The 17,872-nt window shown below is 34.8% G+C and overlaps 1 protein-coding gene across 1 annotated transcript in view; it reads right to left on the bottom strand.

Annotated features, from left to right (window-relative positions):
• The window catches only part of LOC138175883 (membrane-associated guanylate kinase, WW and PDZ domain-containing protein 2), a 1,727,565-nt gene that overhangs the window by 1,243,733 nt on the left and 465,960 nt on the right, over positions 1-17,872 (bottom strand). The window contains exon 2 of the mRNA XM_069106526.1: positions 16,314-16,430. Within this exon, the coding sequence (XP_068962627.1) occupies positions 16,314-16,430 (117 nt within the window). The remainder of the gene's footprint in view (positions 1-16,313; positions 16,431-17,872) is intronic.

Below are 17,872 nucleotides of genomic sequence, written 5' to 3'. Positions count from 1 at the left end.
CACTATAAGAATATACATTAGTTTTCATTATTATTACCATTATGATTAGTAAATGGCCCACCTGCACTCTGTCATTTATTTGCACCTGATGTGTTTTGTTAAGTTTTGGGTACCACTTAATATAAAGGCATTGACTAGACAGAGAGATTTCAGAGGGGGATAGGTAGCAAGGATGTTTGGATTTATCCCATGAAAAGAATAGTTGAAGACATTGTTTTAATGTTGTGAAGAGAAGTAATCAAGACATGATAACTGCCTTGAAATAGCAAAAAGATTAAAACAAAACAATAACAATAATATGTAGCATTTATATAGTATTTTAAATGTTTGCCAAACATTTTACAAATATATCATTTAGTCCTCACAAGTACGGGAGGTAGGTGCTTTCATTCCCATTTTACAAATAAGGACCCTAATGCAGAAGGACATCAATTTGCCCAGGGTCACACAACTACTGAGTGTCTGAGGCTAGATTTGAACTAGGAATGACCTAACTCCAGCTCCAATACTGTGCTATCTAGATGCCTTTGCTGCAGTATATATGGTACAACTAACAAACAATTCTAGACATCACTGCAGCACTGAGGAGTCTCCATTTGGCCTGGCCATGATTGTGTACCACTACAAGTTCTCTATGAGTTAATATCCATTCAGAAAGCTTTCTCTAAAGCTTTTAAAAATATTAACTCGAAGCAGCTAATCTGGAAACTTTCAAAGTGTGGGATAGGTGGGAACTATTGAAGTTGTTTGGCAAGTCACTAGTGTCCTGTAGACCTAGCCCTGGAGAACATTATGAGATAGGTTATTATTGTTCAATTTTCTTTCACTATCTCAAACACAAGTGATGAAATCACAGAACTAGTGCTAGAAGATTTATCAGAGATTACCTATTCTTGTTCTGCATATGAGAGAGCTAAGGCTCAGAAATTAAGCACATATCCTCTGGTACTAGAACCACTAACACTAGAGCCACATACAATCAGAGCCTGACTCTTTAACAGTATTTTTTTCTTGTTGTTTTCCAATTACTCAATCTTTACTCAAAGATGATTCATTTATTAAAGTTAAGTCTACTCACATCACCTACATTTCCCACTGAATGTCTACTTTCTTCTCCTTCCAGAGAGCAATTCCTCATAACAATGAAAAAAATGAATATGGGGGGGGGGGCAGTATAGTACAACAATCCATCCACAAAGTTCAATATTATACTCAGTTTTCTGCATTGTAATTTTCCCCACAAAAGAAAGGAAGTTCATATCTCTTGTTTTTGGCCAAATTTTGTTGATGCAATTTTACAACATCCAGTTTTCATTTCATTGCTATTTTTTTAAAGCAATCAGGGTTAAGTAACTTGCTCAAGATTACATGGCCAGTTATTTCTGGGTGTGGTGCTAAGTATCTGAGCCCGGATTTGAACCCCAGGTCATCCCGACACTGGAGCCGTTGCTCTTACTTGCTGAGCCACCTGGCTGCCCCTTCATTGCTATTTTTAATTTATATTTTTTCAGCCATGTATATTTTTTCTGGTTCTGTTTACTTCACTTTACAATCTGTTCAAATAAATCTTCCCATGCTTCTCTATATTGGTAATATTCATTATTTCTTATAGCATAGCAATATTCAATTGCATTCATGTGCCATGATAAGCTTCATTGTTCCCCAGAGGCTAAGGATCTATCTTACATCCAGTTCTTTGCAACTAACTAAATGCACCTTTATGGATATTTGTGTGTACACGAGGCCTTTTCTAATTTTGTCATCCTCGGAACATAGGTCTAACAGTAGGATTTCTAGGTGAAATGACATGGACATTTTAGTCACTTTCTCAGCAAAGTGCCAAATTGTTTTCCAAAACACTTGGACCAATTCAGAGCTCCTCCAACAGTGTGTTATTGTGTCTGACATTCTAAAATGTCTCCAATGTTAACTTTTCTTGTCTTTTGTCATATTTCCTAGTTTGCTAGGTGTGAACGGAAATATATCAGTTATTTTGTTCCCATTTTCCACATTAGTAGAGATATGGAGCAATCTTTCATGTGACTGTTAATTGACTGTGATTCTTCATTTGAGAAATGTTTATTTTAAGGATTCTACTCTTCTATCAACTTATTATATCTCTCCAAAATTTGCTTTTGCCATATACTTTACACCTTCCCCAAGAGGAGTTTAACTAGTCTTGAATCTTCTCTTTCTGAGAATGAGTCTCTTAGGGAACTCAGAAAATTTTCTCTGTGCTACCATGTGAGTTTATATAACTATTTGCATGCTTTCTTCCCCAATTCAACAATTACACCTTAAAATTTAACTCAAGTTCCAAAGCTCCTGTAATAATTGGTTTATTGAAATGAGCCACACAGAAAATCTAGGATTTTCAGACTGAATAAAAAGGGTGGGAAACATTGTAGTAAGTGAGTAGGAGGTATTTTTATGCAAGTATGGACTCTCAGGTGACTCTGAATCACCTTGTGTACATCTTGGTGGAGTGCCAACTTAATTCTATATTTAAGTCTTGCCCTAGGTCCTATGTGTCTATTTGGGGTACTCTGTGGAAGGATTCATGGAATTCAGGGCATGATGCTCCAATTTATTATGCCTTCCCAAATTTTATAATTGTTCAGAAGCAGGTAAAGATGTAAATTAGTGCCAAGAAATCTAATATATGTAGTTACTGATTTGGGGGATATAACACGCATCTGCCCTGCAATCTAGCCTGTAACGAGTGAAGGTGATGCAATTTGGAATAAAAGTCAAAGTACATGTGAAGTACTCCAAGTGTTTTTGGCTTAATTTAAGGAATAGAGAGCATATATGTCTGTGTAAATATACACACATATATAATATATATACATATACATGAACAATATACATGAAGTTTATAAATATATATGTATGTCTTTACATACAGACAGGATCTGCTTCTGAATTAGATATATTTATGGAATTCCAAGAATCTTAACTTTTAATCAACTTCATTAACAAATTCTACCTGCCCTAAAGTTTTTTTTATCAGAACTGCCAAGACCTAAAGTAAAATAAATAGAGAATGAGCCTTCAATTGGGTGAATCAAGTTATGACCTCCACTACTTTCCTCACGTAATTACATGAAGCATTTCATTAGAAGACATATTATAATTGACAAGTCATCATAAAACTGAAAAATCACATTTTCATAACAATGAACTTTAAAATTCAAAAATCTTTATATACCAACACAATTCATTTCTGCCCTCCATGAAAGGGGAAAAGACTTTTAATGCCTTGCTCTCCTCATTATGTTTATCTCCTATCCACTAGACTTCTAAGCCATATTTTAGTTTCATGAATAGCAAAGGCAGATTTAGAGGAAATATCAGTTAGGATGACATCCTTAACTTGTACTCAAGGGAAACTCAAACTAAATGCACAGCCTCTTTTATTCCAAAGTACATTTCCTTTAAACACAACTTTCTTATCTTGCAGTGTCTGCTTTCTTTGATTTATCCTCAATTTCCAGAAGCTATTTACACCTGTTCAAAATCAAGAGCATTATGTACTTGGGAATAATTTAAACCAATTTCATGAATACATCTGACTGAGCAGAAGTTCCAGCAAAGATGGCCAGCAAAATTATACTATCACAGGATTTTAGAACTAGAAGGGGCATCAGAATACAGCCTATCACTAACAATGCTTTTGTATAGCATTGTAAGATTTTACAAGTACTTTCATTTCATCAATCCTATAAGGTCAGCAATACAAATATTATCCTCAAGTCACAGAAAATGAAGCTTAAACACCAAGATGTTAAATGACGTGCTCAGGGTAACAAAGCTATTCAGTCTGGAAGCTGGGATTGGATCCAAGTTCTTTTGAGGCTGTGTACAGTTGTTTTTGCATTTAGTGCAATTATTATACATGGCTCACTAACACAGTGAACCCAAATGCATGACTTTCTGACATATATACACTGCTTGATACATTCTGAAAATATGATTTTAAGGAAAGCCCTTCTTAAAAATTAAAGTACTATATTGATGTGAGATAATGGTGTTAATAACTGGTGTTTGTATCAATTGGTACTAATATTCTATGAATGACTCAGAATGACTGATTCCTTCCATCACACTGAAAACAGAACAATTGACTATGCAGTCACCAAATCCTGTGGTACCTCCAGTCTTATGAAATATCCTGATTTCCCACAGGATGGAGGTTTTCAAGGCAAGTAAACCATGGAATGCATGTGCAGAAACTGCATGTGAGTCTCTGTTAGCCTGAGTGCACACACACAATCACAGAATGAGTGATGAAAGAGGGTGTATATTATTCCTAATATGAAAACTGTTTTTTTATAGCTACCTCCACTTGTTTCTTCATCTAATAGAGGACACCCTGCTCTTCATAGATCAAAATAATACGGTATGGTAACTGAGAAAAACAGGAGGCAAGAAAGAAGCCTGGCTAAATTCACCCACTTTTGTGATTTCAAAGATAATTTCTATGTAGAAGAATCCCTGCTTAATTGCTATTTCTGCTTCTGCATCCCTGATGAAATGATTTCCCTCTTTTCAAATTTCCTTGGAAACTTTTGTCTGAATTTCATCTTTTTCCTTCACATGTTGTACTTACTTGTGTATGTGTCTTGTTCCCCTCTGTTATCTCCTCATTAGCCCCTTGAAGATTGGATCTGGGTCTGATTTCATCTTTGAAACCCCAGAACCTAGCACAGTGCCTTGTTCATAGTTAACAATGATCATTTCCTACTCCCCAAGACCATTATCTTAAGTGAACTTTGCATCTGCCCCACAGCCTAGCATAATGCTCTGCACAGAGAAGCAAATAACAAATATTGATGTGCATTTAATGAAGTGTTTACATGAATTGAATTCTATATATCTACCCTCCAAACTCTCTCAAACTCACGGTCACATTTCAAACAGCCTGCTTGCTAGTTCTATCTTGCTAGCTTCTCAAATTCAGCATGTCCTAAACCAATACATTGTTCTTCCCTAAAAGACCTATCTCTCTTCCTAATTTCTCTAGTTCTATTCATGGTATCAGTAATTCCCTAGAAAACTTGAATTCATATCAGATTGTTTCTCCATCAACCTCCTACATCCAAGCAGATGCTAAGTCCTATCCATTCTACCTCCACAGTATCTCTTACATCTGTCCCTTCTTTTCTCCCTCCCTTTCTAACCAGCCCCACTCAAACTAAACAAAACAAAGAAACCTAGTGATCAGTCTGCTAAATTATGTCCATAATTCCAGTTTAATCCTTTCCATCCTACCTTTTGCCTTGCTGCCTACATAACCTTACTCGTGAATTACTTGGATCACATTCTAATTCTACTCCTTTTTAAATTACTTAAACATTGTCCCATGCTTGATTAAAGTTTGCATTTCTTATCCTGGAATACATGCCATCTTCAGTTGGGTCCAACCCATGATTTCAATCATCTTTCACATGAACCCTGTTAGTATACCCTCTGATCTAGTCAAAGTGTCCATCAAGGTAGGATAATGAAAAGAACACTGCAGTTTGGAGTAAGAGGACCAGTCCTTCATTATGATGACAATCATCTGTATTATCTCTGTCTAATCCCAGATATAGAATTGCATGTGCCTATTTGCAACTGTAAAATTATTTGTTCTTTTTTTCTCCTATGTTCTTGCAGGTAATTCATTTATATTTTGAGAGATTCCTCCCCACGCCCCCCCCATCAACTATAATGGATTATTAAAAATCCAAAAATTCTTTTGGTTAATTGTACAAAATGTACATAAAGTAACAATCTGTATGAATGATACATCAGATCTATAATATTTGTGGTTGCCAGTTGATATGAAGGTGACATCTAAAAAAGGAATTGTGGAAAGAGGAAACTGACAAAATTCATAGAAGAAAAAATAAACTATATACTAAAGTGCCATGATAGAAAATCATTTAAAGGGTCACTACAGTTTAAGAAATGTGTGGAAGGGGCAGCCAGGTAGCACAGCGAGTAAGAGCACTGGCTCCAGTGTCAGGATGACCTGGGGATCGAATCCCAGGCTCAGACACTTAGCACCCACCCAGAAACACCTGGCCGTGTAACCTTGAGCAAGTTACTTAACCCTAATTGCTTAGGGGAGGCCAGGTGGCTCAGTGGGTAAGAGCACTGGCTCCAGTGTCAGGATGACCTGGATCAAATCTGGGTTCAGATACTTAGCTCCACACCCAGAAATAACTGGCCGTGTAACCTTGAGCAAGTTACTTAACCCCAATTGCTTTAAAAAAAAATGTGCGGAATCCTCTCTCTCTCTTTCACCTGACAAAAATATACCAACATTGATATATGATCAAATCACTCCAATAAGTAGACAATTCAGAGTTTTCACTACTTAAAATGAGAAATCTTTTTCAATTCATATAATATAAAGTAAAACCTGGCAATATCTGACATTCTATCACTCTAGACTCTCAATTAACTGGAACTCCCATACACATTAAAAAGTTAATTGATGTTACTTTATCTAAAGTACCTTATCATAGAATATTTAAATTATAGTCAGCTTAAAATATTAATGACATATTTACCTAATCCTTTGAATTTATTTCCTTTAGTAAGTCTACACACCAGTATCCTGCACACATTCTAGTTTTAACCCCTAAATACCTAATCTCTAATAGGATCATAGATCTAAATCTAGAAGGAACCTCAGAAGACATCCATTTCAGCCTCCTCAATTTACAAATGAAAAAACTGAGGCAAAAAGGGCTAGAGTGACAATAACTTCTATAAAGTCATGCTATTAGCAAATGAGAGAAGGCTTTGAACCCTGGTTTTCTCCCTCTTAATCTATTGTTAGTAGGGGAGCTGTTTGAGTTTTTAAAAAAATGACCTGGTGATGAGGAAAATGTTTTGATTATATCTTAATTCTTTGAACATTGCTATTCCAGATTCACTAGGGTGTGCCACTATTCTTTTACCATTCCACAGACTTAGAAAATCTTATTTTCAAACCATGTGAGAAAATAAGTTTATTATGTATATAAATATGAAAACAAATAGAAAGTGTTATAATTATCTCACAGCAACAACCCTCATCCACTTTCTCTTCAAATCTTCAGTACCCTCCAGTGGGTAAGGCTAACTACACTTTCTAGTAAGATAATATTTAGGACTACTGGGGCCTATTTTTGAAACATCTAAGTAGCACTTCAGGTATAATCTGTAGCCAAGATACAGAGAGTTTTCCTCAATCCAAAGCTATCAGACAAACAGTCACTGAAGCCATTACTGTGACTGTGGTAATACTATTTCTGGGGGGGAAGGGGAAAGGAGGAGGAGGAGGAGTAGAGAAGAAGAGGAAAAAGAGGAGGAGGAGGAGGGGAAGAAGCAGCAGCAGCAGCATTTTCATAGTCTTTACATTATTCAGAGTGTATAGCAAGTATTTCATCTTATCCTAACAACAACATCAGAATCTAGGGGCTACAATTGTCCCCATTTTATGTAAGAGGAAATTGAAGCATACAAACGTTAAATGACTTGCTAAGGTTGTGAGTGTGTGATGTGGGATTTGAAAAACCCAGGTCTTCCAGACTCTAGGTTCAGTATTCTATTCACTGTGCCACCAAACTGCCCCTAACCCTTCTTGTCATCTCTTGCTCACATATTCATCTGTTCTTCCCACCACTTTTAAAAGGAGTTCTCAAGATCATATATTAGGAGATCCTTAGACACCACTTGATTCAAGGTTAACACACAGAGTAATCTGCAAGAATGAGATTCAAACATACATCTCCCCTTACTGTAAATTCAGTATTTTTTTTCCTACTGTAGCAACATGACTGCCAGACTCTTAGACTATGCGTCCTTATGTAACTTATATAGTTGGTTCACTGATTAGTATGGGACTCAGGAAGATCAGATTTCAAATATGGCCTCAAACATTATCAGCTGTAGTACCTGGGGTGAGTCATTTAACTTCTTTCAGCCTGCTTCCTCATAAGTAAAATGAGCATAACAACAACAATTAGATCCCCTGTATAAATATCTATCAGAAAAGATAAGGAAGTTAAGAGAGTCTATGAAGATTTTTCAAGATAAAAAATCATTTATCTTTATGTTCTAATGGTTACTAATATAAAGATGGGAATGGGATAGGATAGCAAATACTACACTCAAAAAATAACACAGTTTATAAATCAAAGAAATAGTCTTGCAGAAAATTAAGATTTCTCATAGATACTTTCTCTAAGCAAATCAGAGAATGATAGATATGACAACCACTAAATGGTACCCCACAAATGAATGTGAATACATCCATTTATGCCTAAAAAGACAGAAAATATATGTTACAGATGTATAAGTCATGTCAGAATCAGGAATCTCTGTGTTGTCATATCACTGAATGGTTAGAGCAAAGGTCAAATACATAGCAAATTAGAAATCAGGATAAAGATCAGAAGACATAATGTGCAATTGCAATGGTACCAACCTACCCTGATTTTATAAGATTTCCAATTCTTCTTCTCTACCACAAAAAGAATGAAAATAAAGATAAAACCATCACCATTTCCTAGAAAAGTATAATTGTTCCAAAAGAGTTGGCAGAATTAGAAGACCAAAGGAGAATGACCAGTAGACATTTTCCTTCTTTGCCAAGTAGAAATAAGAGGAAGCCAAGGTCACATCTATTCAAAGTAAAATTTTTCTTAAAATTTTAGTAGTGTTTTGTTTTTTCCCCAATTACATTTGTAGCAGCAAGCACCCTAGCATTCCCATAATAGCTGCTACCAAAGGTTCTTAGATATGTTTTTCTAAAAGAAAGTAACATTTACCTAGTTTAGGGGAATAAGTCAACATCCTGAACTTCAGACAATACAAACAGAAGTTACAAGCAGAAGTTATAAGCAGAGAGAGAAACAGATCAGCAGACAAGGCTTCCAGCTGTCTGACCATTATATCCATTCCTAGTTAGTTGCCAGATAGGGAAGCACCTACATCTGGGTTTTCAAAGCCAGGGGGCTCAAAGGGTGCCCAGAGTTTCATCTGGCCAAATCACACAACTCTTCCCAAAGTGAGCCCCAAAACAAAATCTCACATGAGGGTATATATAGCCTTCTCTTGGCTCAGAGAGCATAACAACCCTCTTGACCCACTGCCCAATCACAAAGTAACAAGGTGTGGGCATTCCTGAAAAACAAGCCTCCTGCCACAGGCTCCATGTGACCACATTCAGCCTATTGGGGGCAGAATATATTTTCAAATCAGGGAAGGTCCTCATAGTCACCCAAGCCTATCAAAGGGCCAAGGTGCAAGGAAGATCTTCAGATTCTCATTCCCATAACAACATGTCAAGACAATTTTTAGCATTCATTTTACAAGACCTAGCATGTAACATTTTTCTCCCTCTCTCCCCTCTCCTGAAAAAGCTAGGTAATTTGATAAAGGATATACATGTGCTATCATGTAAAGTATATTTCCATATTACAGCTGTAAAAGAAGAAACAAATTAAAAGTGGAAAAAACTCAACAAAGAATAAAGTAAGTGAAAAAAACATGCTTTAATTTGCATTCAGAGTCCATCAATTCCTTATCTGGATGTGGATAGCATTTTCCTTTGCCAGTCTTTTGTACTTCTCTAGGATCACCGAGTTTCTGAGAAGAGCTGAGTCATTCATAGTGTGACATCACACAATATTGCTGATATTGTGTACATTTTCCTGGTTGTGCTCATTTAACTTTGCTTCAGTTCATATAAGTCTTTCTTGGTTTTCCTGTATGCTTCCTGTGGAACTGTTAATAGTATTCAATTATATTCATATCCCACAGTTTGTTCAGCCATTCCTTAAGTGATGGGCATCCCCTCAATTTCTAATATTTAGCTGCCACAAAAAGGGCTACTATAAATATTTTTTGCACATGTAGGTCCTTTTTGCACATGTAGATCTCTTTGGGATACAGACCTAGGAATGGCATTGCTGGATCAAATGGTATGCACAGTTTGATTGCCCTTTGGACATTATTATACAATTAAGCAGAATCCTTCCTTAAAATGAATGAATAATTGAATGAATGAATATGCCATGAGATTATGAACAATTCTGTGGTAATTCTCATTTTCTTCAAGATTTTCTAAACTCATGGGTGGTAGCTGAGCAACATATTACATACACTATTTCTTTCATTGCACTGGGAAATGCACTGATTAAAGTCAGTAACTTGATCATCCCATTTATGACAATTAGGTTTTTTCTCATTGTTTCCTCACTCATATTGTATCACAATTACCTGCTACAAAAAAAGAAAAAAAAAAGGCTCTTTTATAAGGGACTAAAATCTGTATGAATAAGGGAGGATTCATCAAAGTCCCTATCTTCCTTATCTTTCTTTCTCTTAAATCATATTTTCCACATAGTAGCTAATTAATAATGTTTCTTGAATATTCCTTTAATACCTTTTCCCAATTATGTTAATTTCAGTTTCTTTAATATATAAATGTGTCCCATCTTAGTCAATAGTATTTATTAAAAAGCTGTACTTTCAGACATATACTTTTGATTTTATTCTATTTTATATGTATTTATTTTCTATTCATAGCCTTATGGATTTTGCCTTTTGTTTACCCTTCATTATTATTTCTTCCAGTTTCAAATAAGTTTACAATACTTTTCAGCAAAATAATAGCACCAGGTGTCAAATTGCAGGTATGAGAAGGAAAAATATTCAACCTTTCCAGAATTTTTGTTTTTGAAGACTTAAAAGTGGGCACTGAAATCTTTTAACATATCTTTTTGTAAAAAAAAAAAAAAGGAAATAGTACATAATTCTACTTTCCTGTCATTCTTTTCTGCTTTAATTTGGATTTTGATAAACATCAAGAGTAGAAAGTACTAAACATATATAATTGAATGGCACACCAAGTATGTCAAGATTCTTGGAATGCACAGTGGCATAAAAGATGATTATGTTTTACTGTAACATGGGACTGGTTACTGAGAACAGTTCTTATAAAAACATTTAGAATGTTCAGCTGATGGAATTCTCACATGAACTCTGGAGCATGAACATAGATCTTCCATAAGTGGTTATAGTCCACTAATCACATCATGAAAAAAATCACTTTTGTGATTGACTATGAGGCTAGAACAAGAATATATTCAAAAGACACTAGTTAAAGTCTTGTGCTTCATCTATACTGTATACCCTTCTCACTCAGAATTATATGTTCAAGTGAGGAAGTAAGGATTGAATCCTTCTCAGGGCAAGAGTTCTCAGTTCCTAATGTCCCAATCAATGTTGCCTTGGTGTGCCCCTCAAGTACATGGCCCTGTTATCACATCAATTCTTTCTGATTTTAAGTAAAAGACATCCCAGAGGGCTTTGACTTCATGATTTTTTAAAAGATAAGGAGAGTGAGATAAGAAAAGATTTAGGAGTTGAGTTCATTCTGGGTTTTTTAGTCAGTCAGTCCATCATCAAGGTCTCACAGAACTATTTTCAGGACACAGGTAAAATATAGTTATTCACAGGATAATATCTTTTCATATATAAAGCTGTTGGGAAAAATGCTGGGTAGAAAACTGCCATGTCTGAGCCTAGTTTCCTCAGGGACAGAATTGGAATAGAGCAGAGTGTGCCCCAGATTTGAACAGAAATGTGTATATTTGAGTTCTTGCTGTGTCTTTTAAGGAAATAATCCCTTATAAAAGACAATTATGTTAATTAGTTAGATGAAGTGGAGTTCTAATTAATGGCAGTTAAAATGGAGGAATATCAAAATAGAGGCTACATTTAATAATACAGAAACAATACCCCAAAATCTCAGGGGTACTACTAAAATCTTTACAGGGTGTACCCTTCCATATACTAAAAGAATGAGATTAGATTAATTGCTAATAGACCCAGCTTCCTATCAGTAAACTTGAATCCTTCCATTATCCATTTTAGCCCTTTATTTTTCTAAATAAAAATTCAATTATCCTTTTTGATTGGTTGACTTTGGCTATGTCGGTTGAGTTAAAGCCTAATGGAAATAGCTTGATGAGGACTTAATAAATTGCTCTGATTTCCCTTCCTCTGTGATGTTCCTGATAGGGAGGTGAAGTAAGAATTGAATGTTAGGGGAAGATATCCCATTAGGTAGTTTTATTTTTATTGTAGAGGTATTGCTTCTATACATATATCACTGAACAATATTGCAGGTTTAAGAAGTTTTAATACACGTATCTTTCTATATAGAATCACAAATAAAGTAGCTTTTGAGACTAATAATTGGTTCATGTAGTCCCTACTGAATCAGGAATATTAAATGTTATGATAAAAAGTATTGCAGCAGGTAGTTATGAGAATTTATCTATTATGAAACTCAGAAAAAAGGTGGAAGTGACATGATAGCCAGTATTTATTTTCCTATGTTATGAGGAAAACAAGAATGGCATTGCTATCTCCATGAATACTTTAATAAGAAGATACACAATTGCAATTAAGTTTATGATACCATCTGTTACTATGTTTAAAAAATTAGCATCATAGGAATTTTAGTTCTTTTGATGAGAAATTAATGCCTTGACATTGCAAGAAAAAAGAAAAAACAAAACTAAATCATTTCTGCTGTTTAATTTTAATAAAAATTGGTTGTATAATTCTAGATAATTTATAGTTGGATATATTAGATACTGGTTCTTTTAATGACATTGTAAATCAATTCTTGAGTCAATGAATATTTATTAAGCCCCTACTATGTGCCATGCACTGGAGATACAAAGAAAGGCAAAAAAAAACAATCTAATCTCTCTCTCTTTCTCTGTCTCTCTGTCTCTGTCTCTGTCTCTGTCTCTCTGTCTCTCTGTCTCTCTGTCTCTCTCTCCCTCTCTCTCTCTCTCTCTCTCTCTCTCTCTCTCTCTCTCTCTCTCTCCATCCTCTGCAAAGAGACAGAGGGAAAACTGGAAAAGGCGTTCCTGAGGAGGTGCAAATTTATGATTTGATGTGATCTTGCAGGAGAAGTTTCTGGAAACATGATGAAGTCCAGGCCATCAACTGGGTGGAAAAGGATATCATGCATGCATTAGACATTAGTCATAAATATGCTGCAATAATATTTGTAAAGCATTTATTACAGTGTCTGGCACATAGCAGTGTTATGTAAATAAATCCTCATTCTCTTCCTCACCTTCCCTGGAATTATGAGGAATCCCTTTGAATATGACTCAAAGTTGGCCAAGGGATATTATATGCGAACTCACTAGGGTTTGAGGTATCTAGACTTATTCATTCTTCCCATGGCTCTCCATCTGTTGTAAAATTACATTTCTTTCCCGATGATTTTAATTTCTATGAAAACTAATATGTACTGTAGTCATTGGTCCCACTGACTCAAGTGAACCAATTTGTAAACATCTGGTGATAACATAAAGAACTGCTCCATGGAATGGTATAATCCAGGAATTTAAACCTTAAAACAAAGGGATGGTTTGTTTTTAGCATTCTGTGCAGGAACTTGTTTAAACAATAACTACATTTCAGTGCAATTGCTTTCCATAGTAATTCTGTGTATCTTAAATTATATATTTAGTATTATTCAGAGAAGGGATTCATAGGCTTCACTATTCTGCCAGTGGAGCCCATTACACACACACACACACACATACACACACACACACACACAAACATGCACAAAATGGTGAACCCTTGCCTAATGGAAGGAAGTCAAGGACAGTTAGCTGATCACAGAGCTTTCTTAATACCCAATAAGGACTGAGTAATCAAAGTTTGAGAGATTTCAAAAGGGAAACAAGGAGGAAATTTAAGGTTAGTTAGAATGCCCTACTAAAAGAAGATCTAGATGCTTCCACTGTGTGTCTAAAAGCACTGCCAATTCAACCTGAGAGGTCAACATCTCATACATTGAGAAGGATGATAATGATGCTGTCAGGTACTATATAAATGGCTAACCTAACTTAGAAAAAAAAAAACAACGCACATCCTTTTTGTTGTTGTTTTTGCTATTTTCAGAATATTTATATTCATTGGGCTTCTAAATATCTTTGTATAAATAAATTCAAGACTTTATGCTAAAATCTCATCTTAAAATTCTATTTTGACTCACAAAAGGCTGTTTCATTTTGTTCATATATTCATAATTCCCATTATGGCATATTGAGTCAACATTGTCCTAGAATCAGGAAGATATGTGTTCATTTCCTGTCTCTGTAACATACCATGTCACCCTAAGTATGTCATTTAACCTCTCAATTTCTACAGGGATCTTTCAAAGGCTAAGTGTAATTGATAGGATGAAAGTCTTTTCCTTTACCAGTAATATCAAAGATCTAGTTTTACTTTTTTTTTAAAAAAGTTCACCCATTGCATCTGAGCACCAGAAAATTAATTGATTTATTTAGAAGCTATCACAAGATTAATGCCAATTACCTGGATATTTAATTAAGCTTGCCTCATTCTCCTCTTCTCTTTAACAATGACAACAAGTATACCTCAATGTCAGCTTCTTATCTACTTCCTTCAGCTTTTACATACAATAAAGTGCCAGTCCTTTCTTCGTACTTCAGATCTGCTTTCTTCCATGTCACAAAAGATAAATTCTTACAGCACCACTGACAACATCACAGTTTTGAAAATGCATCCACCCGTTTCCTTATAAATAGTACAGTCATTCATTTTAATCCATCTTCTTCTGCCCATCAATCTAATGTCAAACTTACAAGTTCAAGGATGCAATTTCCTGTACTTCCAGGAAAAAATCCAGGAGTACAAAAGTGAACTCCCCCTACCCCATTATTATAAAGGTATTCACTGTGATTCATAAGTTGTCCATCTCAAAGCAGTTTTATTTTGTAATACTTATATGGTTGATGTGGCATTTGAGGATTGATGACCATTTAACGACAAAAACATTGTCCCTGCTCCTTAATGAAGAACTATGTGAAATTTCAATTCTGAATTGCACACCTCTGTATGCTTAATACATTTCAATTCAGTATACATTTAATAGAACTCTAGATGCTAGAATGATCCTTTCAGTTGCTCCCCATTTTTGTATCCTCTCAAACCATCAGTAACAGAATCTTCACCTAAATTAGTTTAGTACAGTCTAAGGAAGAAAGAACTTGCTGAGCGTTTCTAGAAAGAAAGAAAGGTTTCTGGGGAAGGATGCTAACTAAAACAACTTGCAAAAAATGATATTTGCTACCAGTTAGACATTTGAGTCAAAGAGATCACCATTTGTGTTAAAGGAAATATGGGATTCTGAAGCGAATTTAGAAAGGATCATGTTAGAATCTGATCTTTCTGCCCTTCTAGGTAGGGTAACAGAAAAAAAGATTAATATGAACCAAACCCAGCCTCCCGACCACATACACACAAATGACTATAATATACCCATGTGAGTATATTAGGCTTGATAATAATACACCAGCCATCCTAGTCAGAAATCCTCCATCCAGCCAAAATGGAGAGGTTTTTACCAAAATATTTCAGTTTCAGATGTTATGCATATAAGCACGATAAATATGTCTAGGATTTACCACATTAAAATGGGTACTAGTTTGGATAACTTTTCAATTTCTGGTTGTTTCAAAACTCATTTTCCTTTTTAATAAATAGTCTATTATCCCTTTAGAAGAATATCACATGTATCTCAAAATGACATATATAGGATAAAATGGTAAGGTAATTCTGAAGGTTGTATCTGTGTGTATATTCATTTACCCTAAGATGAGCTTTTCCTTTACTCTGATTCATTATAGTATTAGGCTGAGAATTATCTCTAGATACTACACTGAGGACCACAATTCACTTCACCACAACTTCCCTGTTGACCACCAAAATGGAGTTCTAAACAGAACAACGAAACCACTATTCTTTAAACACATACATTCAACTTCTCCAAGAGAGACATTTAACAAACTTATGTAGGTCTGAAGGAAGTGTGTGTGTGTGTGTGTGTGTATGGGGGGGACATTATATATAATCACACTGAGTAAATGAAATTTGCTAGAAGTTTGCAAAGTAGGCAGAAGAGACAATGTTTTATGTCAAGAGAAATATGGGTTTACAAATTCACAACTGGATTTAATCGTTGGCTTTCAAATGCTATCATTCTGTCCTTCTAGCTAGAGTTAACAATTCAAAACTAAATAATAACAACGACAACACCAGGACAATCAACATTCCCTTTTAATCCCGTCCTCCATTCATTAGAAGTAATATGACAATGCACTGCTAGCATCTTGAGTACTTCTTTTTAAAAAATGGTCATTTACACACACCTCTTCTCCCCCCTCCATCAAGCAACATATAGACACCAAAATCAGCCTACTCACATGGCACTGTACGTAAGTAGAGGTTATCTCGAATGATCTGTTGAAGCTCATGGTCCACTGAGCCCTTCTGAAACCGCAAGTTGAGGTAATGGCGGAGATCTTTATCCACAATTCCTCCTGAAATATGACATTTTCTTAATAAAGGGAAATGGAATACAGAAAAAAAGTATTGTTAAAATTACTAGACCCTACCTTGAAAAGAATTTATATCCATTTATGATATATTCATGTATAAAAATAATCACAAACTTTTAAATAAGCTTTTAAAGAGCTAGAGAAGTACAAGAAACTGTTCTACAAATTAAGCACTAATAAGTTTCTACTTAAATTATGTTGTTAAAACTTTCATGGAACTACTTAAATATTTTCTTAGCTTACTTAGATAAGAATATTTCAGGCACTAAACCACAAATAGGAGAGTACACCCACTTCTTTGTAACTTAAATTTCAAAAATAAGCTGTCCTATATTCAAATTTTGATTATAGCTATTTATAACAAGATTCGGTTGTAAATATTTAGCTTGAATTCCAATGTTATTTTATTTTGGCTTTCAGAAATTAAAATAATCTTAAATGTATTATAATCAATTGAAAAAGTAAACTAGTAAAGAGATCAGGCAGGGATCTAAGGATTTTTATATTGGTAAAACCATTTTTCTTTGGCTTTTTCATCTTTAAAAGGCTAGTATCTTTCTGATTTTTACATATTTGCAAAGCATAGATAAATATTAGTAAAGCCTCGGTATTCTGGAAAAATTTGAGGAATAGGTAAATTAATGGAATGCCATAAATTCTAAGTCAAGAAACATTGTTAATACATATGCAATAACTAAATCTTTGCCAATCTAGTGTTGTCTGAAAGTCTCTGATTTGATGTCTTAGACATTACTTAACACTAGCCTAACAAAGCAAGAGATAGTTTGGTGTAGTAGAACGAGAGTAGGTCCTTAAGACACAGGTTATCTATATGTCTCTGGACAAGTCACCTAATTTAGGGCTTTAGGCAAATCTCTAAGATTAGCATGTGTAGAAAAGGTTCTGATTTGCATTAATAGAGGGAATTTCTTCACTTGGCAATTCTCTATCTTAAATAACAAAGTGATTGCATAAGTGCTCAAAAACAATGATTTTAATTCAGTAAATATCCCATATACTTATTCACATTATTCAAATTCTTACAGAAAATGTTAATTCTGATTTATTAACTTAACATCAAAACATGCAATGAGTAAAATCAGAATTACAGGGATATTTTTGACAACTTTTAGGTGAAATATGGAGGAAATGGGATTTAAATATCAGAATTCATAAATCTGATTGAGACATTTTGTCATATTAAATATGTACATCAAGATCACTGCTGTATTTTTGTTAATAAAATATTTGTACAATGATAACCCCAAGAGGTTTGGAATGCAAAACATACACTGAACTGTCTGAAATAGCTAAGAAAAAGCAAATATAAATAGAAACTAGTGCAAAAATTACTTTAGGACCATAGATTCAAATCCTGACACTCATCTCAAGCAAACCTGCACTTAAAACAGGAGAAATAAGTA

The sequence above is a fragment of the Petaurus breviceps genome, unplaced genomic scaffold (genome assembly GCF_028583685.1).
Source record: "Petaurus breviceps papuanus isolate PSGF00001 unplaced genomic scaffold, PetGlider_PUasm1.0 79, whole genome shotgun sequence".
NCBI lineage: Eukaryota > Metazoa > Chordata > Mammalia > Diprotodontia > Petauridae > Petaurus > Petaurus breviceps.
The sequence above is the reverse complement of the archived record's forward strand: the minus strand, read 5'-3'. Positions and strand labels throughout refer to the sequence as shown.